The 27635-nt window shown below is 39.9% G+C and overlaps 2 protein-coding genes across 5 annotated transcripts in view; one reads left to right on the forward strand and one right to left on the reverse strand.

Annotated features, from left to right (window-relative positions):
* USP33 (ubiquitin specific peptidase 33) overlaps window positions 1–13185 on the reverse strand; it is a 64084-nt gene extending 50899 nt beyond the window's left edge. For 2 of the 4 annotated variants that reach the window (XM_060232054.1, XM_060232052.1), the window contains exons 1-3: window positions 12942–13185; window positions 5797–5916; window positions 3209–3262 (exon numbers count right to left, since the gene is read on the reverse strand). In XM_060232054.1, coding sequence (XP_060088037.1) covers window positions 3209–3262; window positions 5797–5877 — 135 coding nt within the window. In that variant the 5' untranslated portion in view covers window positions 5878–5916; window positions 12942–13185. Of the gene's footprint in view, window positions 1–3208; window positions 3263–5796; window positions 5917–12865 lie in introns of all 4 variants that reach the window. The other 2 variants (XM_060232053.1, XM_060232055.1) reach the window with 2 other exon arrangements.
* A 1379-nt stretch (window positions 13186–14564) lies between these two features.
* Window positions 14565–27635, forward strand: part of MIGA1 (mitoguardin 1) — a 56763-nt gene continuing 43692 nt past the window's right edge. Inside the window, exons 1-7 of the mRNA XM_060232056.1 lie at window positions 14565–14823; window positions 16262–16429; window positions 18370–18547; window positions 19886–20022; window positions 24339–24465; window positions 25536–25672; window positions 27143–27266. Coding sequence (XP_060088039.1) covers window positions 16331–16429; window positions 18370–18547; window positions 19886–20022; window positions 24339–24465; window positions 25536–25672; window positions 27143–27266 — 802 coding nt within the window. The 5' untranslated portion in view covers window positions 14565–14823; window positions 16262–16330. The remainder of the gene's footprint in view (window positions 14824–16261; window positions 16430–18369; window positions 18548–19885; window positions 20023–24338; window positions 24466–25535; window positions 25673–27142; window positions 27267–27635) is intronic.

The raw sequence follows: 27635 nt of genomic DNA on the forward strand, positions 1-27635 counted from the left end.
ATAACACCCCAAAAATATTACTCCTCAAAAAATATGTCTGCCATCTATTATTTCCAGTTAAACTTCTAATCAGAATTTGTTGAACAGGAAGAATGGAAATCATAAGAACATAAGAGAAGCCATGTTGGATCAGGCCAATGGCCCATCCAGTCCACACTCTGTGTCACACAGTGGCCAATATGTGTGTGTGTGTGTGTATATACACACACATACATACACACACACATATATACATATATATATATATATATATACACACACACTGTGGCTAATAGCCACTGATGGACCTCTGCTCCATATTTTTATCCAATCCCCTCTTAAAGCTGGCTATACTTGTAGCCGCCGCCACCTCCTGTGGCAGTGAATTCCACATGTTAATCACCCTTTGGGTGAAGAAGTACTTCCTTTTATCCGTTTTAACCTGACTGCTCAGCAATTTCATTAAAGGCCCACGAGTTCTTGTATTGTGAGAAAGGGAGAAAAGGACTTCTTTCTCTGCTTTCTCCATCCCATGCATAATCTTGTAAAGCTCTATCAAGTCACCCTGCAGTTGACGTTTCTCCAAGCTAAAGAGCCGCAAGCATTTTAACCTTTCTCCATAGGGAAAGTGTTCCAAACCTTTAATCATTCTAGTTGCCCTTTTCTGCACTTTTTCCAATGCTATAATATCCTTTTTGAGGTGCGATGACCAGAACTGTACACAGTATTCCAAATAAGACCGCACCATCGATTTATACACAGGCATTATGATACTGGCTGATTTGTTTTCAATTCCCAGCATGACGTTGGCCTTTTTTATTACAATCGCACACTGTCTTGACATTTTCAGTGAGTTATCTACCACCACCCCAAGATCTCTCTCTTGGTCAGTCTCTGCCAGTTCACACCCCATCAACTTGTATTTGTAGCTGGGATTCTTGGCCCCGATGTGCATTATTTTGCACTTGGCCACATTGAACCTCATCTGCCACGTTGACGCCCACTCACCCAGCCTCAACAGATCCCTTTGGAGTGCCTCACAATCCTCTCTGGTTCTCACCACCCTCAACAATTTAGTGTCATCTGCAAACTTGGCCACTTCTCTGCTTACTCCCAACTCCAAATCATTAATGAACAAGTTAAAGAGCATGGGACCCAGTACTGAGCCCTGTGACACCCCACTGCTTACCGTCCTCCACTGTGAAGACTGTCCATTTATCCTCACTCTCTGCTTCCTATTAATTAGCCAGTTTTTGATCCACAAGAGGACCTGTCCTTTTACTCCATGACTCTCGAGCTTACTAAGGAGCCTTTGATGAGGAACCTTATCAAAAGCTTTCTGGAAGTCAAGGTAAATAGCATCCATTGGGTCCCCTTTGTCCACATGTTTGTTCACCCCCTCAAAGAACTGTAACAAGTTAGTGAGGCAAGATTTTCCCTTACAGAACCCATGCTGAGTCTTCCTCAATAATTGTGTTCATCAATGTGCCTATTCATTCTGTCCTTGATAATGGTTTCTACCAACTTTCCCGGTATTGAAGTCAGACTGACTGGCCTGTAATTTCCCAGATCTCCTCTGGAACCCTTTTTAAAGATGGGGGTGACATTGCTACCTTCCATTCCTCAGGAACGGAGGCAGATTTCAATGAAAGATTACATATTTTTGTCAGGAGATCCACAATGTGATATTATTATCAGAACATAAATTTGGGTGCAGGACTGCTAAATTACAAGCACAAATCATACATAGATTATCTTGATAGTTTTTGCCAAGGGACAACCTAGATGTGGTCTGAAATCCCTACTAGGAGTGGGCATGAACCTAAAAACAGCGGTTCGGTTTGGGTAGCCCGTGGACCAAACCCTGAACAGAACAGACCCAACATGAACAGAAGTGATTCAGGAAGTTTGGCTTCTCCTTCTTACCAGCTATGAAAGGGGACGGGGATCACCCTAGTAGGAACTTCACTTCCACCTTTCTCCTGGCCACAGCTAGGAGAAAGGCGTGGATCACCCAAGAAGGGGCTTCATTTATCTCTTTGGTATTACTCCTGGCCACTAAAAGGAAGGGGGGAGGAAAACCAAAGGGTTAAATGGCTGGCCCCAAACAACTGAACCAAACTAGCCCAAAATCTGGTAAATGTTCAAGGAATGTACCTTCCTTGAACATTGGTTACCAAGCTCCGAATCGGTCCAAATTCAACCTGAATTTTGGCTCGTAAGCCAGTTCATGCTCGTTTCTAATTCCTACTGATTAATGGAGGCTGCACAAGAGCAGTGCTTGGTTTACCAAATCGTAGGTTACTATCGTAGGTTACATAAATCAATATATGTCATTCTGATCTGTGACCCACAGTGCATATCAAAAAACTTGTCCGAAGTTTTCAAAGAATGGATTCTTCTACAAATTGGAGACAGCCCCCAGGTTTGCACACAAATCCAAAACAGAAAAAAGTGAGTTTGTTTAAAATTTCCTCAAAAGGAAAATACCACTGAGATCTCACAAGATCACAGATACCACAGAGGAGCTGACAGCAATCTTGGCAAGACTTGAGGTTTTCAACTGCAAAGGTCCTGAATACTATTCCTAGAAATGGAGAAGGAAGATGTAGTGGTAAGGGAGGGGGACTTAGGCAAGAAAGGGCAGAAAAAAGGAGTGTGTGATTCTTGCATATGTCCAGCTTGTATATTACGTGCATATACACTATACTGCAGTTGAGAATGTGAATCATGCTGGATCAGACAAATAGTCCATCTAGTACACCATTCTGTTTCTCACCAACAGATAATCAAGTACCACAAGGAAGCCTACAAGTTGGGTCCATCAATGACAATAACAATGCTTGCCGACTGCTCCACAGCACCTGACAATCAGAAACATTATGCCTCTGAATCTGAAGGTCCCTGTTGGTTATCATGGCTCACATCTAACTATCTACTCTCTACAGATTTAACACACCTAAATCACCATGTGCCATGTGGTAACAAGTGTCACACGTCAACTACATAGTGTGTCTAGAAGTACTTCCTTTTGTCTATCTTGAACCTACCACTGATTAGTTTCACAAGGGACTGAGTTCAAGTATTAGTGGAGAGTGAGAAAATTCTTTATTAGTTTTTTCTGCATAATTCAGTAGATGTCTATCTTGTCATCTCTAAACTAAAAAGCCCTAGATGCTTTAGCCTCCCATGCAAGATCCCAGAGAAATCACATGTGCTACATGCTTACCTCTAAGCATGCCCAAAGATTTGGTCCTTTCACTTTACATTCCTGGCAAGTGCCCTATTAATTAAAAATAATATAAATAGCAGTCAGTTGATTAAGACAAAAAGGTACAAAACATTATTTTGATGAAAAGATTTGCTAGCTGATGAATTCAAGGAACATGCTCTTGCTTTACATACTTAAAATAAGAATTCTGTTGATGAAATCCAGTAGTGTGGCGCCAATAAGTGTAGGTATGTTACACATTCTTCTGTCTGCATCCATGAAGAACTTCAGCCAAAAGTAGGAGAGTAATGTTTGATTTTCTGTTTCAGACTTAAGTGGTATGCTTAAGCCTGCAACAAATGCCTATTTTAAATTTCAAACGTAGTATGTTTTAGATATTGCTTGAAATTCTATATTCATTTAAGTTCTCTCAAGCACAAAAAATAATTTTTTTGTTAAAATAAGTTAAATAAGTTTATTTCTGAAATAATCTCTATAGAAAAAAAAACATGCTGCATATTAGATTCAGGTAGGCAGCTGTTTTGGTCTGGAGCAGCAGAACAAAGTTTGGTTCCAGTGGCACTTTTAGGGCCAACAAAATTTTATTCAAGGTATAAGCTTTGTGTGCAAGCACAGTTCTTCAGATACAGTGAAACAAAATCCCTCCAGTCATCACATATAGGTGGAGAGAGAATGTGATGGTGGGGGGTTTGTAACAAGGAAGGGCTAGTTATCAAGATGCATAAATAATTGGGTAAGATTGGATTAAAGCAGTTGGTAAGATCTGTGAATAGCATAAAGATACAGGAGTTAACAGATGTAAGAACAAAATCCGAGTCCAGTGGCATGTTTAGACCAAAAAAGTTCCATTCTGGGTATAAGTGAGAACTGAAAGACTCCACATGCATTGACACACATTCCTTTAGATACATTGAAACAGATTTCCTCAAAGGTTACATAATGGGGGGGAGGGTTTGTTGCCAGGAAGGGCTAATTAGAGTCAAGATGAATAAGTAATTGAGCAAGAAATATAGCTAAGATTGGAATAACAGATTTGTAAGACATGTGAATAGCAGCAAATTGGCATAAATAATACAGGGATTTACAACAGATGTGAGAACCGAGTTTAAGTCCAGTGTCACCTTTAAGATGAACAAAGTTTAATTTCTGGGTACAAGTGAGAACTGAGTGATTCAGTATGTGTAGTGAGATCTCTGTTAAACTGAGGGGGGTTCCATTGTCCTGAGTGTTGTAATAACTTGTAATTCAACTATCTCCCATTCTAGTCTGTTTCTGAAATTTTGTTGCATTAAAACAGCTACTTTGAGGTCCCTCACTGAGCGCCCTGCAGGTTTCTCCTACAGTCTGAAGTCATGTATTGTGGAAATCTATAAGGCCTCAGGTCTTGAAGTTCCCCAGAGAATCACAGCATACTCTCCCCACAGCACTTCCACTAATGCAGCTGTCCTCAACCAAGCCTCCATGGAAGAAGTCTGTAGAGCAGATATATGGTCATCTATTTTGACTTTTGTGCACCATTACAAGCTGAACATCTTAGCATCAGCCGATGCAGTATTGGAAGAAAAGTCTTGTAGCACATCATAACTGCTCTGGGAGGTCCCATGAAGATGTCCTCCACCTCAGAGGGAGAACAGCCCATTGGCACTAACAGTGCAGGGTCCTTCTTATCTGAGATCAGGAGGACATCTCAGCCCTCCAATCATCATCACACCTGCCTTTTTCCTGTGATGTTCTCTTCTCCCTTACTGTTTCTGTCTTCTAACCTGGTTTAAGTTCAGGTTATTATTAATGTTCATGTTAGTATTTTTTCAGAACTAGAGCATTAGGTTTACTTCAAGTTCACTGCTTTCAAAGTCCCAGAACTGAAGGGACAGGTTATTCTGAAGGTGTCAAAAGGAAGTAAAAAAAAAAAGTATTTCCTGCCTCTCTAAAGGAACAATGAAATAAACCATGGAATAACCGATGGGGATATCCTCTTAACCTCAGAGGAGAAGGACCCTCCACAGTAAGTGCCAAAGAGCCATTCACAGATCTTACCAACTGCCTTAATTCAATCTCAGCAATAATCGGCCAGTTAGTTATGCAACTTGACTCTAACTAGTCCTTCCTTGTTATGAACCCCTCCACACATTTGCTCTCTACCCAAATGTAAGTTTGAGGAATTCCACTGTATCTGAAGAAATGTGGTTGCACATGAAAGTTTATACGTCGAATAAAATTTTGTTGGTCTTAAAGGTGCCACTGGACTCATGCTGCATATTCTTAGCTTAGAACTGAAATATTGGCCCTAACCTGGATAGTCCAGGCTAGCCCAATTTCATCAAGATCTCAGAAGGTAAGCAGGGCCAACCCTGACAAGTACTTGAATGGCAGACCTCCAAGGAATACCACAGCCAGGACACAGAGGCAGGCAATAGCAAGCCACCTCTCTGAAATGTCCAAGCCCCACTAGGAATTGCCAGAAGTCAGCCATTACTTCCAGGCATGCAAACAAAGCACACACACACAAAAAGAATTTAAATACTGGTGCCAGTAATAAAAATCCAAATTAATCACTACTAGGGAGGTAGTAAATTGCAACTCACGTGGGACTTGTGTATTAGATCTTCCTTCGTTATCTCACCAACAGATTCCAAATGCGGACAATCATTGCTGAGTGCTGCCATTTTAGCAGCAGTTGCTTCAAAAGCAGGATCTACCTACATCTTTGGAAGGAAAAAAAGTGTACATATTTTGAGACATTGTTTCAAGCAAAATTACAGCAAATATCAGGCAGATTATGTAATCTTATGTAACTACTGCCAATGTTAGACAATGAAAAATAAAATAAATACACATATACCCCAAATGGGTGATGGTACTTCATGCAGATTAAAGAAATTGGGATGTGCCTATGAAGTAGTTATGTCTAGATTGCTATTTTGTTCCTCAATCAGAACAAAGGATTGTGTACAACTTTCTGCCCACACCACATTTTAAAGGATTAAAAGACAAGTAATGGCAATCTACAATAAATAGTTCAATACAAAGCCAGGCCAATGGCTGCAAAAATAGCCCAGGCTTTAACTCTGCAGCCTAGATACATGGCTGAACCGAGTAGGTCTTGTTCAGCTCTAATCACTGTGTTTTGGGATACAAGAGTGATTTAGTTTCAGAGGACTGGTGAGAGGGAAGAATGTCATGATAATATCTTGACAGACACTCTCTTAACAGGAACCCGATTCCTCAGTACAAGGGTTTCAAGTATATGTACATCTGGCACTGGGTTCAAGAGATAAACTGGAGGTTCTGTTGGTATACAGTCTGCTCTGCGATTGACAGAACTGGCTGCAGCATTGGTAGAGACATCTAGCACTGACAGTGGTTCAGAGCCATTTACATTCAGTTCTCCAACAGGATTTTGAGCTCAATGGTAGTTACAAATGTCTCACCTGAGACTGAGACAAATTATTACATTCTTGCCCCTTAAGACTATTAAATGCTGCCAAGGAATGGCAGCATGGCTAGAATGGAAAATGGCTCCTCATGGCTAGAATGGAGAATGGCTATAATGGATGATCATTCCTCATGGAACAGGTCTTTTTCCATTAGTTGTAAAGAAAGCCATAATTCATCATTACAAAAAAAAAGGTCCCTGTACACGCAGGATCTGAAGAACTTCCACCTAGTACCGAATCTTTCCATCCTGAGCAAGGTGCTTGAGAGAATTTGGTAGTGCAATACCAAGATCTTCTAGATGAGCAGGATTACTTAGACCAGGGGTGTCAAACATGTAGCCTGCAGGATGGATCAAGTCCCCAGAGGGTTTGTATGTGGTCTACAAGCAACTGATTATTGTTGGCTTCCCTCTCTTGCTTTCTTCTGCATCACAGCTTGCTTTGCCAGGCTTGCTAAATTGCACAGGAGCTACAGAGCAAAGCCTCTCTTCCTTCCATTGGCTTAGGATCCTCCCTTGGGGAAGGAGGGAGGGAAAGAGTGATGGCTTACTTTGCCAGGCTCTCTCAATCACACAGCAGGGCTAATGAGTCAGGCCACTCTTCCCTCCATTGGCTGAGGCTCCTCCCCCTTTTCATCCTCTGGGGAGGGAGTGAAAGAGTTAGAGATTAGAGATTGTTTTGCCCAGTTCCCTCAACTGAATGGGAGATACAAAGAAAGCATCTTTAAGACCAATGAAGTTTTGTTGGACTTGTTATTCCATTACTCTTCTGGATGCAGCTGGGTTCCCTTTCACTTTTTCACTGTATTCATGACCTCATGATCCAGTCTCTCAATAGGAAAGCAATGTGAATTATTTAGATGAGGAATAACAATAAGCACGTGAGGTGCATTAGGCTGAGAGAGTATGCCCACACCAAGTTTACCCAGCACATTTCCTTTGTAAACTGGGGGTTTCTGAATTTAGACTTCCTAGATTGTAGTCTGATACTGACCACTATACATTACTGTCTATCTATTCTAGCACTGCCACATAGAAATTGTAGTTATTTCTCTGGGGAAGACTATAGTTTTGTAGACAATATAGACAAACTATATTTTTAATATGCTAGTTGTGATAATTTCATGCCAAGTAAAATTGTCCATAGTCATATTTTATGTTCCTAAAGTAACAGAATGACTTTCAATCTGGAAAACAAAAAAAGTGCTAATGTAGCTTTTTTTTTCAATTTTTCTGAAAATTTGTTTTTTCTGAAAAAAACCTGGGTTTTTTTCCGAGCTTCAAAATTTCCAGAACTTTTACATTTCTACTTATTACAGGACCCACTGTAAACTCTTGAAGAATTGGCTACATCAGGGGTGTGTGGTCTAATATGCAAAGGAGCTTCTGCTACAAAAAAAGCTCTGATTTATCATTCTGGCCAGTATAGCCTTAGGAAGAACTATTTTTCAGTGGCTCCAGTTCTATCTGGATCAGAGGTATCATAAGATGGTGTTAGAATGCTGCTCAGAGCTGTGGCTAATAGAGATATTCTGTAGGGTTCCATTTTGCCCCCCATGTGTCAAAAAGAGCCAATATCTGCAAAGCATCAGTATACAAGATTGCTCCATGATGTAACAGCAACATGTGAAACCAGGGTATCAGAATGGAGAGACTAACATTTCTGCCACCCATAAAGCAATTCAGGCTGTTGTGGAACCTGTACACAAACTATTCAGAGACAGAGAAAGATCTTCCTCATTGGTCTTCAACAGGCATGCTATCACACTTAAAATGCCAGCAAGCACCATTTAAGCCCTAGCATAGGGCTTTTTAAAAGAACTCAACTACTTCAGGATATAGCCATCTTCAGGATATAGCATGATGGATAACAGCCTTAAACTAAGTGCATGTTTTAGTCATTCAGAATAAACGTCACAGTTACAAGAGATGTAAGCAATTTAAATATAAAAGAGCCAAGAACCCAGAATATATGAATCCTTCAACATGTGCAATTGCTAGTTTGCATATGTAATTAAGATTTTCCATGAATAAAGAATAAGTCCTGGTTGGAAATGAACTGTAGTCTTTCTTGCTGTGCAAGTTCTGTTACCCACAAGAACATAACTTTCCATCCTAGAGGATTCAGTCCAGGAGAAGGCAAAGAATAAATGGACAGAAGTCTGACATTAGAAATCACAGCATTCGGTTGCTGACCTAAGAGTAGCAGTGCTATTACAAAGGAATTTCAAAAGGGAGATTTAGAAAGAGACACTGCTAAATTTCAACTGATAATGAAACTCAAGACAATGGATCCTCCTGGACTAAACTGAGAGCTAGTTTTCCTGTTTCATTACCAATGTGTGCTATTATCATTTGGCATCTGAAATCACTCCACTCTCCAAGATATAAGGACCAGTCCAAGTGTTCTAATTCCTAATCAGGTCTTTTTGAAAAAAAATAAATCCAGATAGGAACAGAAAAATCAATTTTTTAAAAAACTTCTCAAAATAAGCCAAAATAATTTTCTCAATGTATACTGTACTTGTCAGAAGAATCCATTCTTCAACCCACCCTCCAAAGAAGAAGTGTGCTTGTACACAAAACCATATACCTAGAATAAACACTGTTGGTCTTAAATCTGACATGGGAGTCCAACATTGTTCTTTCTCTCTCCTCCCCTTCCATTCCCAAAAGAGGAGAAACATCCCCAGATAAGCAAGCAGAAGGGGGGTAGGGGTGTAAATGTAAGAGGCTGGGGGGAGGGGGGGGAGACAGGCTTGTCTTTGTATCTCTCCAGCACAAAGCATCGAACAGCCACTGAGTTAGCTTAGAAAAAGAAAGCTATGGTGCGGCTGCAACAGCAGACCTGGAAAGGAATCTGGAGGAAGAGGTTGCTTGAGTTTGAGCCCTGCGTGGGCTACATCCATCCCACAGCCCACACATTTGACACACCTGATCTAAGGTTTCCACTGAGTTCCAAACATCTCCTTGATATAAAAACTGCTGATACCTAGATTTTTTGCTTAGATTTTTAAGGCAGCTGGAAGACATATCATTTCAGAGCCTTCTCACTTTATGGCAAACATTTATCCTTTGATCTCTTTCAAACACACATTTACTTTTGAAGGAAGGAAAAATGAGCCATAGCTCACTAAAGCACCTCTTATACATGCAGAAATTCCCAGATCCAATTGCTGACACCTCCCATTAAAGGACCTTGGGTAACTTCTGCCACTTACAGTAGACAGTACTAAGGCAGATGGACCAATGGTTTCAGTATAAAGCAGCTTCATATGTAATTATAATCCAAATGACTTTGTAAGCTTTCTAAATTTAGTTCCATGTACATATTTATACTTGTTAAAAGAATTCACAAACCGCATCCAACACAGCATTGTTCAGAGATGCCTTTACTTTCTGATCATCCTGTTTTAAAGACTGCAGTAGAAGTTAACACAGAGCTAGCCATTTCGATACAAAATATGGAAACAACAAACTGTCCAACCCAGTCACAGAATATTTTGCTTCACATTTTTTCTTCCTCAAATGAGCTCATTCTCATGCAAAAATGTAAATAAATGAAATAGGGTTTATTAAAATTTTAACCCATCTCACACATAGCACAAAATCAAGTATTCTTAAGCAGATGATTCACTCATAGCAAAAGTTTAACAGAACCCTTTCTACATTTTTCAAAAAAAATTCGGAAAGTGTCTTATGTTCTGCAGTACATTCTGCAGACTGATCTTTAGCAGTATAGTTACATCCCTGCACTACTGCAAGCTGCAGCAGACTGTCAAGCATCCCACCTTCCCTGCCGAAGCAGGCTCAGGACGGCTCACAACATATTAGTTCAATACAATACAATAAAATCATATAATTCAATAAATACTACATTATAAAACCATCATTTAAATCAACGTTCCAATTAAAATTAACAGTTATGGTGCTAAATTACAGGTTTTTAATAAATTGATGGCGGAATACAACAGCAGCAAATCTATCATTAGCTCAGCATTCAGCGAAGGCCATCTTAAAAAGAGTAGTCTTGCAGGCCCTGCGGAATTGCTCAAGACTCCGCAGGGCCCGTACTTCATCCGGAAGTTGATTCCACAGGTGTGGAGCTGCGATAGAGAAGGCCCGTTCCCTTGTGTTCTTCAATTTGGCCTCCCTCGGAGCAGGGATATTCAGCTGGTTCTTTTCCCCTGACCTCAGTGCTCTCTGGGGTTCATATGGGGAGAGACAGTCCCTCAAGTAGGCAGGCCCTCGACCATATAGGGCTTTAAAGTAATAACCAGCACTTTGTACCGAACCCGGTATGCAACCGGCAGCCAGTGCAGCCCACGCAGCCCCGGCTTTATGTACTCCCACTTCGGGAACCCTAACAACAGCCTAGCCGCCGCGTTCTGCACCAGCTGCAGCTTCCGGGTTCGGCACAAAGGCAGCCCCATGTAGAGGGCATTACAGTAATCCAATCTTGAGGTGACCGTTGCATGGATCACTGTTGCTAGGTCCTGGCGCTCAAGGAAGGGGGCCAACTGCCTCGCCCGTCTAAGATGAAAAAATGCGGACTTGGCAGTGGCCGCTATCTGGGCCTCCATTGACAATGAAGGCTCCAGTAGAACCCCCAAGATCTTGACCCGGTGCGCCGCTTTCAGTGACACACCATCAAAAACTGGGAGAGGAATTTCTCTTCCCAGAGTGCCATGACCCAAGCAAAGGACCTCCGCACCCAAGTGTTCAATATAAAGATACAAACCAGAGCATGTAAGTATCCTCTGCACTCAAGTGTTCAATATAAAGATACAAACCAGAGCATGTAATGGGTCAAAGATAGAGCAGGCCCGTAGCTACTGGGGGGGGGGGGGGTGCGGCAGGCCCCACCATCTCCATTTTACCTTTCTAGCCTCTCCATCATTGCTTGTTGCCATCTCCTGCCGCTTTCTTGCTCCCGTGCCACCTTCCCCACTCTCCTGCCATGGCACCGCCTTCTTTCCCACTCTTCTGCTGCCTTCTCTGCTCTCCTGCCACAGAAGCCTTCCCCGCTCTCATGCCAGCTTTCTCACGCTCCTGCCACCTTCTACGTTCTCATGCCAGCTTTCTTGCTCTCCCCTGCTGTCTTCCCCACTCTCCTGTGACTTTCTCGCTTATAAATGCACTCGTGCACACACTCTTGGAGTACCACTGTGATGGCTCAACAGGGGAGCAGGCTGCCCAGGTTTTTTAAAGTTTGTGATTATCATTTTGTGTCCTATGCCCCCCCCCACACCTAAAATTTTATCCCCTGGGTCCCCCTATCTAAAATTTTCTGGCTACAGGCCTGAGTTAGGGACTACTTAGGTGACACAAGAGCGTTTTTTCTAAAGTATCAAAACAACTTCTCCTCCTTCCACATCACAGACTTCCATCTTAACATCAAAAGTGCCCAGCTCTACAATAAAAGCCAATGCCCTCATTTTGAAATTATACTTTGACAGAATTTTACCATAACTGAAAATGGCAAATAATTGCTCAAAATTACCCTGGAGCTTTATCAAGCAATCTGCATGGCATCATAACTATTTTTAAGAAAACTGTTTATATTTGATTCTGGCCCAAATTTAGCAATTAATTCCCAAGGCTAGAGGTGCCTAGTCTCCAGCTTGGTTAGCAACCTGACTTTTTTTTTTTTTTCAAATTATGCTGCCTTTCAACCCAAAGAGTTCTAAAGGTGGAACACGGTTCCCAAGGCGGAGACCCCAACAACTGTGACCGGAAGCCCCTCCCCAATCTGCAGGTGTATACATTTAGCCGGCACGAAGCCGTTCAAGTCAGGCAACCTGCACATTAACGGCATTAAATCCAAGGTTTGTGCCAGGGCCCTTTCTACATTTCAGGAACAAACCGGGAAACCTGCCGGGAGGAGGTAGCTGTGTGTTTAAAAATAACCATTAGAAAAACTTTCCAGGGACTACAGGAGGAATCTGGAAAGCCCTGAACTAATTATCTCGAGCGGCGTGTTCAGAGGACGACTCCATCTAGCCGAATGCAGAACCGCTACCTGTCCCTTCAGGGTTGATCCACAGCCGCCGTTCCACACTCCAAGCGGCCACCAGACAAGAGTCTCACGACAACTTGGCCTGGAATTCTATACTCAATAACTCCGCAAATAAAACCCATAACTCGAACCCAAGCAAATACTGTTCGGGGTATTCCCGACCTAACACAGGAATAAAGTCCAACCATTGGCGACTCACCACAACAGATTCTGCCTTTTCCTCAAAGCCCAACGCCCCCCGGTCCCACCTCCACAGTTAAAAACCGCCTCCTCACCTGGCTCCTGAAGCCAATCCGAGATAACTGACCACGCACTTGAATGCACCGGGAAATGGAGGACAAGGAGGAGACGTCTTCCGTTTCCTTCTTGTCCGTCTCTTCTCACTATCCTTGCAAGAGGCACGTTGGTGCAGGCGCACTGCACTCGCCAGTTAGGCGATTATACTTGCCCTGCACAAAGATGGCGGCATTTGGATTTGCTGTGTGGCGACTGATAGCGATAGGAGTGAAGAGAATAACTAATTCAGCCTTTACAAAGATGGTGGATTATAAAGGGTTGTCTTTTCCCTTTGCACCATGGGAGAAGCCAAGATAAGAAATAGGGAAGAGAGGCAGGTTGTAATGAACATGGCGGCTGCAAATTGCCGGTGCTTAACGTTGCAATAGTAGATGCAGAATAAATAATAGATTTGCAGATTTGGGTTACGCAAAACACACGCAGAGCGATCAGAACGTAGGTTTAGCTCTTGCAATGAGAGTCCTAGGTCTGTCGATTAGAAAGACACACACTACTTACCGTGTTTGAGTCTAGTAGCATCTTTAAGACCAACAAATTTTTACTGGAAGTATAAGCTTTCGTGTGAAAGCACACAATTGCAAGCACACTTATTCTCCTTGGAGGGACGAGAGATTCCCAACTGTTCCTCTTTGCTCTTCATAGACATTTTAACAAAAATAGTAGACTCACACAGTTCATTTGTCACTAGGTGGGGGTGGGGCTTCTTGATTCCTAGCGTTATAAAAGCAATTGGCCTAAAGACGACTCAGAAATCCAGGAATTTGTCTTTGTGGTTATATGGCAGCAGTCTGCCCCCTCATAAAGAAGGTGCTCTTGATCGAGCTTGGGTTTTACTGCATGAGAAACACTGGTGGAGGGGGTTGCTTTTTAAAATTGCCCTGTAAATGCAAATACACCCCAGTGTCATTATCCCCCTATTCTAGATACCGAGTTGGAGAAACAGTGGTTTACAACAGCAGTACTCTCTACTACTTTTAGCCCCATACTGCAGAGAGGGGGATATGAGTGAGAATACTTTACCTCAACCCTGCAATGCTCTCATCCTCATAATCCCATATTTGCAATTTGGATTTGTGTCTACAACCATTCTGTATAATATCCTGTTTCAAAAGGGTAAATTTAATAGCTACTCACAATATATCTCTTAAAAATGCTTTAACAACTACCATCTACTCAGTCTTAATGGTAAAATACATTGTAGCACCCAAAACGTACAAACGCTCAGGGTTAAATACTACTTTGAAAATCACACCTCCCACACCCACCCACCTCATCGATTTTTTTTGTATTGTGATAACGTCTACATGCATGAGCAAGAAGCACAACAGAGCTGTATTTAATTCAGAGCTGGGGTGAGGGAATGGCGATATTGGTAGCAATTTAAATATGATTAGTTTTCCTATAATCGTGTATGTTTTGGATTCCCAGCAGAAAAAAATCCAACAAAACATACCGCAGAGTGCAGTAAAACTCAATCTAATTACATTGTAATTGATTTCTCAATCTCACCGCTTCCAGGTCTCCATTGAATGTTCTCTTTTTTATAAATCTTAACACAGATAGCTGGAGAGCCCAAATGAAACCGGAAACTAGAGCGCGCGTTTTCTCTAGTCTTTCTATCTCTATGGTCTTCCCACCACCACATTTCTTTTTTTTTTCTTTTTTTTTCTTTTAAGCAGCCTATAATAGCGGCACGTTACGGCTGGTGCAAAGGGAAAATCACGGAGTGGCTCGTTTTGGTTTGCTGTTGTTTCGTTGCAGTGCCTGGGAGGCAAACCGGGAGAAGCTGATTCTCTGGCACTGTTTCGACTGGGCACTGCACAAGAAAGGGCCATTTTCCAGCTCATCTTAAGGAGGCAGGTAGGCAGGCGGCAACCCTCTTCAAGCCTTGTGAGATGCTCCGGGAAAACGAACGGGTTGGTCTTCTCAGATATCGTGTGGGCCTGCAATTTACGATCCTAAAATCGAAATTGAGGAGCTGAAATTTTTCATAGTCTGAAATAAGTTACATCGTTATGATCTGTGGCATCAAAGGGTATGATGTTGGGGGGCTTTGAGTTAATGGGTTAAGGAGTGGCCCTTCTATTTGAATCGCAAGCTTTTCCAGCAACTCCTTTGTTACTTAGTTTTGAGCAGTTTCTCTGCCATTCAGCTATATATGCTGTAAAGTCAGCTCTTGTGTTTCACTGAGCTTATGCAAACTACACAGCCCCACTTCAAGATTGACAGCTCGTGTGTTTCCCTGAGCTCAGGCAAACTACACAGCCCCACTTCAAGATTTAAAAAGGTAAAGGTAGTCCCTTGTGCAAGCACCAGCCGTTTTCGACTCTGGGGTGACGTTGCTTTCACAACGTTTTCACGGCAGACTTTTACGGGGTGGGTTGCCATTGCGCCTTCCCCAGTCAACCACACTTTCCCCCCAGCAAGCTGGGTACTCATTTTACCGACCTCGGAAGGATGGAAGGCTGAGTCAACCTTGAGACAGCTACTTGAACCAGCTTCTGCTGGGATCGAACTCAGGTCGTGAGCAGAAAACTTCGACTGCAGTACTGCTGCTTTACAACTCTGCGCCAGGGGCGCTTCACTTCAAGATTACCAGTTGTATATCTCTTAATTTTAGACACAGTGATTCTTTCTTCCTATCTCCCTCCTTGCTAATAGGACTTGTGTTAAAAGGGACAGATCTGGCAGTACATGGTAACAGAGGGAAGTTGGCTCAAACCCGTTTGGGTTTGCTTTAGTTCCACACATTGTTGGGGTGGGAAATGGGTGAGGAACAAAAAACTCCAGTACCAGCTATCCATGGAAACTTATTAGGAATAGTTACCAGCAGCTTTTCAAATAAGGCCCAGTTTCTGGTTTTCTGTGAAGAAAGAGTACATTCTTGCTTCATGAGGGTTATGGCTATTTTTAAGACCTTTGTGTGGGGAAAAGCTTCTTAGGGGGCTTTAAAATATTATGTAGAATACTTTAATCTAGTCAACACACAGATTAGCCAAAAATGCTATAATCCTGCTATTTTTCTCTGCCTGTGCTAGGCATGGTTTTCAAAATGGTATTGGAGGCTATTCCTTGTGAAAGTGAACTTTAAAAGTTTATTGTTCCAATTGCCATAGTGGTACTCTTGCTAGCTTTTACTGAAAAGCTTGAAAGGGGTTACCTTAATCTTGTTTCCTCAGTAATATTTATTATTCCACTGCAAACAATCTTTAGGTAAACCTTTAACCCTGAAAAGAAGACTGAAGCCACTGAAAGAACTGAATTCTTATACAATCTAATATTCTTATCTTGTTGGCAGATTAAGTCCAACACTTGGTAATATGATTTTGACTTAGTCATGTAATGATGCTATGGGAAAGAAGGAGCCATGTCAGAAGATGCTTTCAGAGAGACATGGTTTTCTTTGAAGACAGCAGCTTTAAGAGTGTTTGATCTTCCCCTTTCTTGGTACTCTTCTCTAAACCAGGTAATCCAGAGTTGAAATGTTGATGATTTGGTACCTGTTTTATCGAATTTGCTACTTCTTATATTATTCTTATTTGGGAAATAGCATACATATGTGTAAAATTGCCTGAAGTTAACTTCCATAGAATTGAAAATCAAAAACAGTTGTACATTCTGATAAACTTTAGCTGGATATATATGTTAGATTGCAATTTGCAGGTTAATCTGAAGCCTCTGTAATACCATATCTCTTCAGATAGCGAAGTTAGGTTTTTTTCTACTATCTGACCAATGTTCCCATTAAATTGATTCTTGTTAGCTTTTGTGTTGTGAGCCGCCTTGAGCCCGCCTCGGTGGGGTAGGGCGGGATATAAATCGAATAAAATAAATAAATAAATAAATAAATATCACAAGCCTGGTTGCAAAGTACCTTTTGGCTGCCATAACAATCAGGGAGCAAAAGACTAGCTCCCCGCCCTGAGCCACTTGTGGGAAGGGCGGGATATAAATCCTAAATAAATAAATAGCTGAAACTCCATGTAAATTTGCTATGCTGTACTTTTTATTTCTATGCCAATAAAGGTATTTGGATTGGATTTCTCTTCAGGTGAATGCACAGATATATTTGAAAAACCAATACTGTACTACCTTTCTGATTTTTTTCTTTTACAGTCTAAGGAAATTGCATTAGTTGCTACAACATCCACTCAATTTAAAATATGCCTTGCAGAATAAAGAATCTTAATGACTTTACAGATTTGAATGCTGAAAAAAAAAGCACAGATAAACTAAATGGAGGGTTCTGACAGTTTTATTTATTCGTCAGTAGCAAATAGATTCTAAATTCTTCCTAAGGACCACACCTTTGGACTTTTTTTTTTTTAAATCAGGTTACAATTTTAAATGATTTAGCCAGTTTTCTGTAGCCTTTCTACTGCTGTATGTTTTGTTGTTGATTATGACTTAATTTGTAGGCTGTTTGTGGTAAATGGTGACAATTCATTATTTATCATGATCTGTCAAAAGCTGACACTCAAAAGTCAATTTAGACCTGGCATATATTACTTTTTTGGGGAAAGGATATGTGTCCAACATCTGTCTGTAGAATAGGGTTGGGTGGAGCTACAGCTGGTAGAAATATGGCTGCATGAGAAGATGGGGAGGGAAGAAAAATATAGTTGGCTGTTAAATCTGTTCTGTGCTTCCTCTTTAGAGTCATGCTTGAGATTGCTTACAATTAAAACAATGTAATAATATTAAAAACAAGTAATTGAACATAAACAGCTTAAGAGCTATTTATAAAACAAAAGCAGACCATTTACGAAACTGTTTTCAAGCCCTGCCATGTTCAAGGAAATTGTATTCAAAAGTGTTCAACTTTTATATTATATGGTTGATTTATAGCCTGGCCTCCTCAGTGCAACAGGGCTTAGAGTGGGTAACAATATTCATAAAACGATCCATAAAATTATAATGTTAAAACAATTATTTTGATACTACAAACAGCTTAAAAGATGGCATATGAAGGAGGCCTGTTATCCAGGGAAGGAGAATAAATATTCTACAGTCAATCTAATAAGGAGATAGCAAACACAAAAAGGGAGAAGGGGGGGGAGAAGGAAAAAGGAAAAATGACAAGGGGAAGAAGATTGGCCTAGAATAGAAACTGTTGCTGCCCTCAGCCATAAGCCTGGCAAAACAGCTCTGCCCTTGATTGCTATATAAATACAAATGTATTGGTCTCACTATTAATACAAACTATGCACAGTATCCTGGCAAAGTGTTGCATTATAAAAGCACATTGCACAGGGAAGAGGCCTTTAACACCAACATTTATCACATGTGCTAAAGAAACTTTGATGAAATTCTGTCTATTGTAATATGTGTTGTTAAAAGTGAATATCAAAAATAATTTAAGAAAAAAAATAGAACAGGTGATATAGTCCTCTTTTTGATATAAAGGTTAAGATCTCACCAGGTCTGAAGAAGCTGATTGCAGTAACCGCAGTGAGTGCAATATCTGTGCTTTTTCTTGCCCATCACTTCAAAAGAAAACGTGGAAAGAAAAACAGGAAAGTATCTCCATGGGAACCAGGCCATATGGTTTTAGAGTATGCAAAAACTGCTGCATCAGAAAAAGGTATGTGACCTGTTTACAGAAAGCTAAAATTCTACAGACTAAAGTTCCTTGGATACACTTGAAATCAGTGGTGCCTACCTCCAAGTAAGCACATTTAGGATGGGAATGAAAGCTCTGAATATGTAGAAAAATATATTCTTCAATAATATTTCAGCTAACCTTTAGTTGCCCATCCAAACTATTGTGAACAATCAGTTCAGTATTGACCTTCAGGAGCTGACAGTTCTTAACCCAGCATTGTTTAACTTTTTGAAAAGGCAGTGGGCACCACTACAAAAGGATTGTCATTGTGGTCAATGACAGAATCTTTGTCCAAGTAGCCTATGATAGAGGTGTAAGAACTACTGAATGGGCTCTCTACACTTGCGAAGGCTATGCCTATCTGGCTCTTCTGAAACTCCTCTTGTACCAGGGACATAAAGGAAAGCTTGAATGGGCTCTTTCTGTTGGGGAACAGGTACTAAGCTGAGGCGCACACTCTGACTTGCCAGAATTACCTAAACAGGTTAATAGTTGACCCAAAGCTTGTAGGACCCAAAGCTTTCTGGTTTTGTATGTTCTATTAAAGACCACTGAACTTTACCTGCAAGACTGAAGAAGCAAGTGGGTGCCAGAAATACACTGATGGCTGCTGTGCTCCTCTGACCACCGCAGTGGGGATTCTGTCTGCCAAGCCAGAGGCAAAGGGTGTCTGAAATGTGCAGCAGCTACAACCGTGGGACTTACTGGCAGTCCACTATGGGTTCAGACATAAGGACTTGAGTAGACTCACCTACTCTAAGGATGGTTCTCCATTGAAATATACTGCTAAATAATTATATGTGCTATGCATATGCAGCTGATGCCATGTGTGCAGTGGTGTTCTATCCATTCTTTGCTTTTACCTATTCTCTCAGGGTAAACCCTCACACAGCCACTTAAGTTGTAAGAATGTGAAAATCAGTTTGTAGGCCTTTTGCTGGCCATAAGAGGGTTTTCAGTATCAGCAGCTCTGGCATGAAACTGTATGCATACTTCCTGTCTTTATTTCCTATTTTTTTAAAGCCTTGCTCCCTGGGAAGAGCATATTTTTGTTGTTCTGTAAAGAGAACAATGGGTGAACACTTTGTCCACTGACCTGCTGAAATGCAATTTAGATAATAAAGATCTCAATATTCCCTTGTGTTGCATTAATAGCATTCTAGAGCAGAAACTGTAAATACTGTTGCTTTTCTTGGAAAATACTTCAACCATTACTGAACCTAATTGTTGAAATGCTTAGAAATTTCCCTCAACTACAAGACATTTTTACAGTGTTTCTAGTAGCTGAAATTCTTAATCACCATTATTCCTTTTCAGATTCAAGTTGCTCCAGCAGCAGACAAAACCTAACACTCTCATTGAGTTCAGCCAAAGAAAAAGGTTCTCAATCCTGTATAAATGCAAGTGGAAACCTCTTCAGTAAATATTCAGGTTCAGTGCAGAGTTTGGCCTCAGTAAGTGTAGTCTGTTGATAAGGTTTGTTATAGTTGTAAATAAGCAATCAACTTTTTCCATCATTTCTTGTAACTATTCATTGTGGCTTTTTTTACAGAGCAGACTTTCTCAGACATTTGTGAAGCCAGTCCCAGTAATTTTAGCAGAATACTTTTACAAGTAAGGCTGAAAATCTAAATAGAGAGTAAATCCCATTGAAAAGAATGGAAAGTGTATAAATACACTAGGAGTAAACTGTAAGAGTATTTAGGGAAGCATTGTAAGATTTCTGTGTGTGACTTACGATGATCTACTACATATGTGTCTATGTAATTGTAACAGTAGAAGTGGTGTCCCTCTGGGGGGGGAACTGTCTTTTTTTCTAGTAACATTGTGTCTGTTACTTTTCTAGGCTAAGATTCCACATGCCAGAGTTTCTTACTCCGCTCGCGGAGAGGGAGGGATATAAATCCAAAGTAAATTAAAATAAAATAAAATTCTTAGATATGGCTGGATCTTTATCTGAAAAGAATCCAGTAGGGTAAAAATAAACATAATTTCAACAGTTATAATACCAGAAGTCCTTATTTCTTAAATAAGATGTCATTCAGTTTTCATGTTTAGAACAAAGCAGGGCACATATCCCTCTATATCATTGTGAAAAATACATTTCCTAAAAGAGATAAAGAATTTTCAAGACATTAATCATATCTTTTGGGTTTAGCGGGTGCAACATTTTTTTCAATAATATTTTGTTTTATTAAGCTTTAAATCAATTTGTTTTATTAAGCTTAAATCAATACAATACAATGTCATCTTAAAGCAAAACAGAAAAAACAGGGTGGTTTTGCAAGCCCTGCAGAACTGATTAAGTCCCACAGGGCTCACACTTCCTCCGGTAGTTGATTCCACTAGTGGGGGGGCCATTATAGAGAAGGCCTGCTCCCTGGTTGCTTTCAGTTTGGCCTCCTTTGGTCCAGGGATCCTTAAAAGACTTTGGGAGCTAGATCTTAGTGCTCTCTGGGGAACATGTGGAGAGAGGCGGTCCCTAAGGTAGGCAGGTCCTCGGCCATATAGGGCTTTAAAGGTGATAACCAGCACCTTGTAGTGAACTCGGAATATAATTGGAAGCCAGTGCAGTTCCTTTAGCCGAGGCCACATGTGTTCCCACCGAGGTAGTCCCAGTAGCAGCCTGGCCACCGCATTCTGCACTAGCTGCAACTTCCATTTGTTAATAATATCTGGTATCTCATCTTGTGAAATCAAATATTGGCAGCTACACACACAACAAATGTCTAAATAGATAAAAAAATAAATGAAACTTAACAATCTTATCTAATAACTAACTATTCTATATGTCTATACTATCACTATACCTAAGCTATTCTAGCCTTTTTAATACTACTTATTCTATATTTCTAAAATTAACACTGCATCTTAACTAATCTATAGCTACTATCTATTATAACTTTTATTTCAATTAGTTCCTGTTATAAACTTATTCTAATTTAGCTCTTTCGCTACTCTCTTTGGCTCCTGTAAAATTACAAGAGAAATTACAGTAGAAAAATACTATGGGAGGCTCATTCAAAATTATTTTTTGACTTAGCTATATAATTTTGCCCTCCCTAATCCTGGCAAAAGATTGTAATTTAGTAATATTAATTTAATACCCCCCTTTGTAAAAAAAGAAAATAAAAAAACTTAAACAATAATAGAAAAAGTTTAACAAGGAGATATTTGAGTTCAGCATATTGTTCATATATTGTCACTCTTGAAGAAGCTGAAACTGATATCCTGCTTGTTTTATTTCTTGGGGGTGTAGTGTGTTGAAATAATTTTTGTTTAGTGTTTTTCTTTGAGAGGTCTGGAGATTCTGAAAGTCCAAGTTTTTTCAGCAGCTTCTCTCCTGAGTCCAGATCAGTTGCTTGTAGTCTCATCCCATTATGTATGATTTGTAGAATAGCAGTTCCTTCCCACTTATACTTTTGTTTGTCTTTTTGCAATTGTGTTGTTATAGGTTTTAGTTCCCTTCTTCAGTTAATGGCGTCCAGCGGTAAATTGGGAAAAATTTCAATTTTAATGTAATTGTAGGCAAAATTACTTCTTTGTCTTGCTTCATATAATGTCTTGGTCTTGACTCTATAATCCAGAAAAGTGAGAATTATATCTCTAGGTCCTTGACTTTTGGCATTGATTGGTGACCTCAAGCGATAAGCTTTGGTGATAATAGAAAACACATCTTCAAGTTTCAGTTCTTTTGCTAGCCATGACACCACGAAACCTTGTAAATCAGCCATTTCAGGGAAATTCTCAAGAAATCCTCTAAATTTTGCATTATTCTGCCATTGTTCCATTTCTAAATACAAGATTTTATTTGCCATTTGTTCTGTTTCTTTTTGTAATATTTGATTCGCTTCTTGAAGTGTCTGTGCCAATACCATGGCTGTTTCTGCCATTTTGTTTACTTCTGTAACTGCAATTTTAATTTCAGCTAGCTGGCTTTGCAGTGGTTCAAACATTGATTTTATTTTCGATAAGAGATTGTATTCCATCTCATTCAAATAAGCTTTTTTTAATGGGGAAGCCTCTTCTTGCACATCCATTTCTCCCCTCTCTTCAGTTTCGGCTGCCATTTTAGAATCGTCACAGCTCCCTCTCTCTTCCACTGGTAGGGGACTTTTTTTTGCAAAATAAAAACTTACTGCCCATGGTTTTTTGGGCTCAGTTTTCCCGTTCTGCTTAAGCTTTCTTTCTTTCATTTTCTTTCCCATCCAAAGGCTGGGAATGCACATTTTTGTGATGTTTCAGGCAGAGCTCTCGCTCTAGGCATCCATTTATTCTCGTTGTGACGCCACACTCCCCAGTTTGGAAACATTCTTGTTAACAAATGGTCTCCTTGGGTAGCATCTAACCCAGTTAATAGAGAGAACCGCATTACTATGGCTTGATCCTTTGTGAAGACTAAGAGTGACCACTTCTTTCAGAGAACGAAATGGTTTGATATTTGACTAGACAGTTTTTTTCAAATAAGTTTTCTTAGATGCTCTTAATACCTAATGATATGTTTCGTTGTCCTTGTGTAAGTGCAGGTCCTGTTCCAAGTTGCACTTCTGCATACTTGAAAATTAATTTCCGAACATGGAGCACACACATGGAGCAGCGGTCACTGGGGGCATAGGAGGAGGTATTTGTGCATTTCCTGCATTGTGCAGGGAATTGGACTAGATGACCCTGGAAGTCCCTTCTAATTCTATGATTCTAAGTTCAGGACATATTCAAGGATGATGTAATGTACAGTTAGACCTTTTGTGTTATTCTTTGTTTCAGTGCCTTTCGTCTTCATAGTCTCTTAAGTTTCAAGAGAAATCAGGCAACTAGCTTGTCCTTTGGTTTTCCTTATAAACTAAGCCTTTTCATGGAAAGCTCATATCTTTCATCTGAAATATTAAATTTGACATAAACAAGATACTTCTCAAAGTTTTTTAATTTAAATATAAAATGGACATTTCTAGCGAGCATTCTTGGGTCTTCCACTGCAGAAGTTTGAAAACCTATTAGCCTGTAGTCATGAATATGTAAATATCTTCCTTACCTTTAGCTTACCTATTCACATCCTTCTCAAAAGGTACATGAAGGAAGCTTCCACTTCAGTATATATATGATGGTTAAAATGTTCTTGCTGTTATAGTATGGATCAATACTAGTATAGTTTCTATAATGGGTCTGAATATAACCTTGAAATCCCCAGACATTATCTTGCAATGTGTGTTATAATATCCTTATGACAAATATTGTCCAAAACAGCATACATGATGGGGTGAGTGAAGGAAAAGGGGCAACCATGAAAGAGAAACACTTAACCAAGAAAGGAATGTGTATAAGTGAGAGGAGAATGTGAGCATATAATTTAGATTGACAAGAGGCAAAATAGTACACACATGGGAGAGAGGGGAAACACACATTGGCTTGGATCCTATGCAACATGAGCAGAGATGTGTAAATGGTAACTTCTCCCCTCTCCCCCCGCACCCCCCTGGTAGTATTTTCTTCCTGAGACTGGGATAAAAGGATCATGCATAATGGAATATACTAGCTATATGGAATATACTAGCCAGTCACATTATACGTGCATAATGGAATATACTAGCCAGTCACTAGCTATAGGCCTCAAATCATTATAAATCCTTAAGCATTTTGTTTGCTAAAGCAAACAGCATCACTCAATTATAATGACAAGGTAATTGGGAAACAACTAATTATCCTGCTCTAAGGATAAGTTTTGATAGCTAGGAATCGATCAGTCCATTTACTTTCATATATTTTTTTTTATTAGGTCCAAAGTGCCACCTCCTGTCCTAGCTGTGTTTGTGTCAACTCAAATTCCTGGGACAAAGCAGATGAAGATGATATGAAACTGGTCAATATTCCAGTAACTACCCCAGAAAACTTATACTTGATGGGTAAGTGTACAGTCTTTTTGGTATTACATTCTGGGTATTTAAAAATGTTCAGAATGAACAAGCACATGCTAATCACAACTAGTGCAATCTTTCAGGGTATGCTGGCATCTTAGCATGTATTGAAAAGATAGATGTGTTGGCTAGAAAGGACTCTGAGGCCAGTGTAGCGACATCTTTTTGTTCGCAGGGTATCCTACCCTTGCAGGGAGCCAGGCTGCTGTATGAGGGTTTCCTGCAGGCCTCTATAAACTGTTTTATCAGTGCAAGCTCTAGTGGATTACTGTTATCTTCACAAGCTCCAAGCTCCCTCCAAGTTCTTCCTCCTACAGCTAAATTCAGGCATCGATCTTCAGAACTGTTAATATAAAAAGACTACTACATTTTATTCCATTGCTCTTGGCCTTTTGAGGAACTGTATGTTCATTTTGGCAACAGAGAGATGCTTGATCAGCTATGGTAGTGGGGGGTTGTGTTTTCACTTGGGTTGGTTTCTTTTTTTGCCCCTTCTTTCCAGGAAAGCAATGATACAACTTGATACTAACTATGCTATATACACATTAGAGTTAGCAGACCATTCTGTTAAGAAACATACAGAAACCCGAAAGATACACACATACTTTGCATCCAAGCTTATATGGGGTTCTGAAAAAGCTGAAAGCTTGTACTCAGCATTGTTGTTTTGTTCAGTCTTAAAGTTATTACATAGCATCTGTGTTTTGCTAGGACCCAAATGGCTACTTGTGTCTTTACTATGAGTCTTAGGATATCAGTTATCTACATTTACCTCTTTTATTTGAAAATTAAAATAAGGATAACTAGAAATCTTCCAAATTATTGAATTTTAAAGGATCAAACCCATCTGGAACAATCTCTTAGAACATGGTGTAGTCCCTTCTGATCCACCCATTCAATATAAGTCACCATGTCCACATTTAAGGAACAGGTGTACTACAAAAAAGTGCCTGCAAAGTAGCTCCGAATAGCTCAAGTGAATAATTCCAGATACATAATAGAAGGTATGGCAAATGGAAAACTTGATAACAATGTGTGTTTGTAAAAATTTCTTCCAGGAATGGAACTTTTTGAAGAAGCACTGCGGCGATGGGAGCAGGCACTTACTTTTCGTAATAGACAAGTTGAAGATGAAGCATACTGTAGTTCCATCAAACTTGGAGCAGGGGATGCTATTGCAGAGGAAAGTGTAGAAGTGAGTAAATAACAATGTACATTTGCATCAAATAATTCTGTACTATTTCTATATAACTTCCAAATTGTATTTCAGTTTATAGTAAAGCTAAAATTATTTAAGGTTTCCCCTTGTATAATAGGATTTTTATTGGAGTTCTTCAAAGTTTAAATGGCATTATACTGCTGTTAAATCAGAACCTAGATAAAACTGTCTTTAAAATTGTGCTGTGTATCTTTTGGTTTTCGTATGTAACCCCATTTTCTCCCTTCACTGCCCATTGAGGGAAGAAATTATTAGACCTGGGCTGGTTAATGAAAAGGTGCTAATGAAGGACAGAAAATACTGTCTTCCAGACCCACTGATTTCCAGTTCTTCAAACAAGGAGGGAATTACCAGTAAGCAAAAGAGAGAAATACAATGTTAAAATTCCCCCCCTTCCCCAAGTTTACCTTTATTTACCCTTCATAAACTTAAAATATAAACAAAAATTTGGTTATTTAGCATAGACAGATTAAGCATCAGACTTGGTCCATCCCCATGACTATTTTTATTATTTATTTATTTTTTCTAGACTCTCTCCATTCTTTTCTGCTGCTTGGGTGGTGTTCTGTAGTGTTGGTGCCATAGGCTGTGGTGGCTCCATTGTCTGTCCAGGCAAAACTTACCTCATTGGCTTTCAACATATTTTCTCTTCTCAGAAATCTCTTTCTCTTTCTTTTTTAGCAGTCCCCTGCAACTCCCCCTCAGAGACACAAATCATTTACCTGCTAAAGTCCAACAGTGATCCAAGTCCTTAGGGCTACATTTAATTATCCTATGAAACTGAGAGAGGATTTGTACAAATAAGTCTTCAGTCTTCATTCATACTGTATACTGTGTAGTATGCAGCTTTCCCCAACATTGCCCTTCCCAGATCCCCAAATACTGGTTTATGGTATATATCCATCACTTAGTAAATGACAGGGTGTATGAACAATTTTGCTTAAAGGTTACTGTTATAACCCTCAAGTCATCAAATTTTAACATGCAGATTCTTTGCAGCACTTTTTATAAGGTACTTTTAAGGTTGTTCTAGATTACTAAAATGTTCTGGTCAATGACTGTAATAATAAACTGAATGGAAAGGAACATCTGCTTAAGGTGTATATTCTGGCAATCTGATCTTTTCATCTTTGTTCATGTGCCCATTGTCAGCTATTTTACTGGGAAGTAAACTACACCTTTAGATTTGTAAGATCTAGAAATAAGCATGCCAGTATGTGTAATGTTCTTGCTGTTGTTGTTGTGATTCAGTTTCTTCATGAAATTTACATGTATTGTGACTTGAGTTGTGTATGAGTGCTGTATCCTACTGTTGGTATATGTGGTTCTGTATAAATAATGTATTACTAAAGTAACCCTTGCTGATCCTTATACAACCAAAATGTCTAATAGCTATTTAAATATTTGTGAAGGAATCCATTTATATACAGCAGTTTTTGTCTGCAGGACATCATTAGTGCAGAGTTCATTCATAAGCTTGAATCCTTGCTTCAGAGAGCTTATCGTCTTCAGGAAGAATTTGAAGTTTCTCTTGGAGCTGCTGACCCAGCTTCCTTTGCTAATGATGTTGGTGAGTGTTTCTGGTTTACATCTGGACAACGTACTCTACCATTCTAGACCACAGGGGGTGGGGGTTTTAATGACAACAGGATGAAAAGATAAAACTCACTTCTGATTTCCTTCTGCAGAGAAAGCCAGTTTCATATAGATGGTTCAGTTCCCACTGAATGAAACTGAAGCTATCTGCTTTCTGAATCTGCATATTGAGACATAATCTTCTTTGTAGTTTCTAATCAAGTTGCAGCATTCATACAACTCAGACCCCAGAATATGGTCAATAAATCTTGATGCAAATTTCAGATCTGTAGTTACCCTGAGCCTGAAGCTGAATGCTGGGCTACCAGCCTTCTGTCTTTGAATGGGGACTGAAAGCATAGAG

Source organism: Heteronotia binoei, chromosome 2 (genome assembly GCF_032191835.1).
Source record: "Heteronotia binoei isolate CCM8104 ecotype False Entrance Well chromosome 2, APGP_CSIRO_Hbin_v1, whole genome shotgun sequence".
Lineage (NCBI taxonomy): Eukaryota > Metazoa > Chordata > Lepidosauria > Squamata > Gekkonidae > Heteronotia > Heteronotia binoei.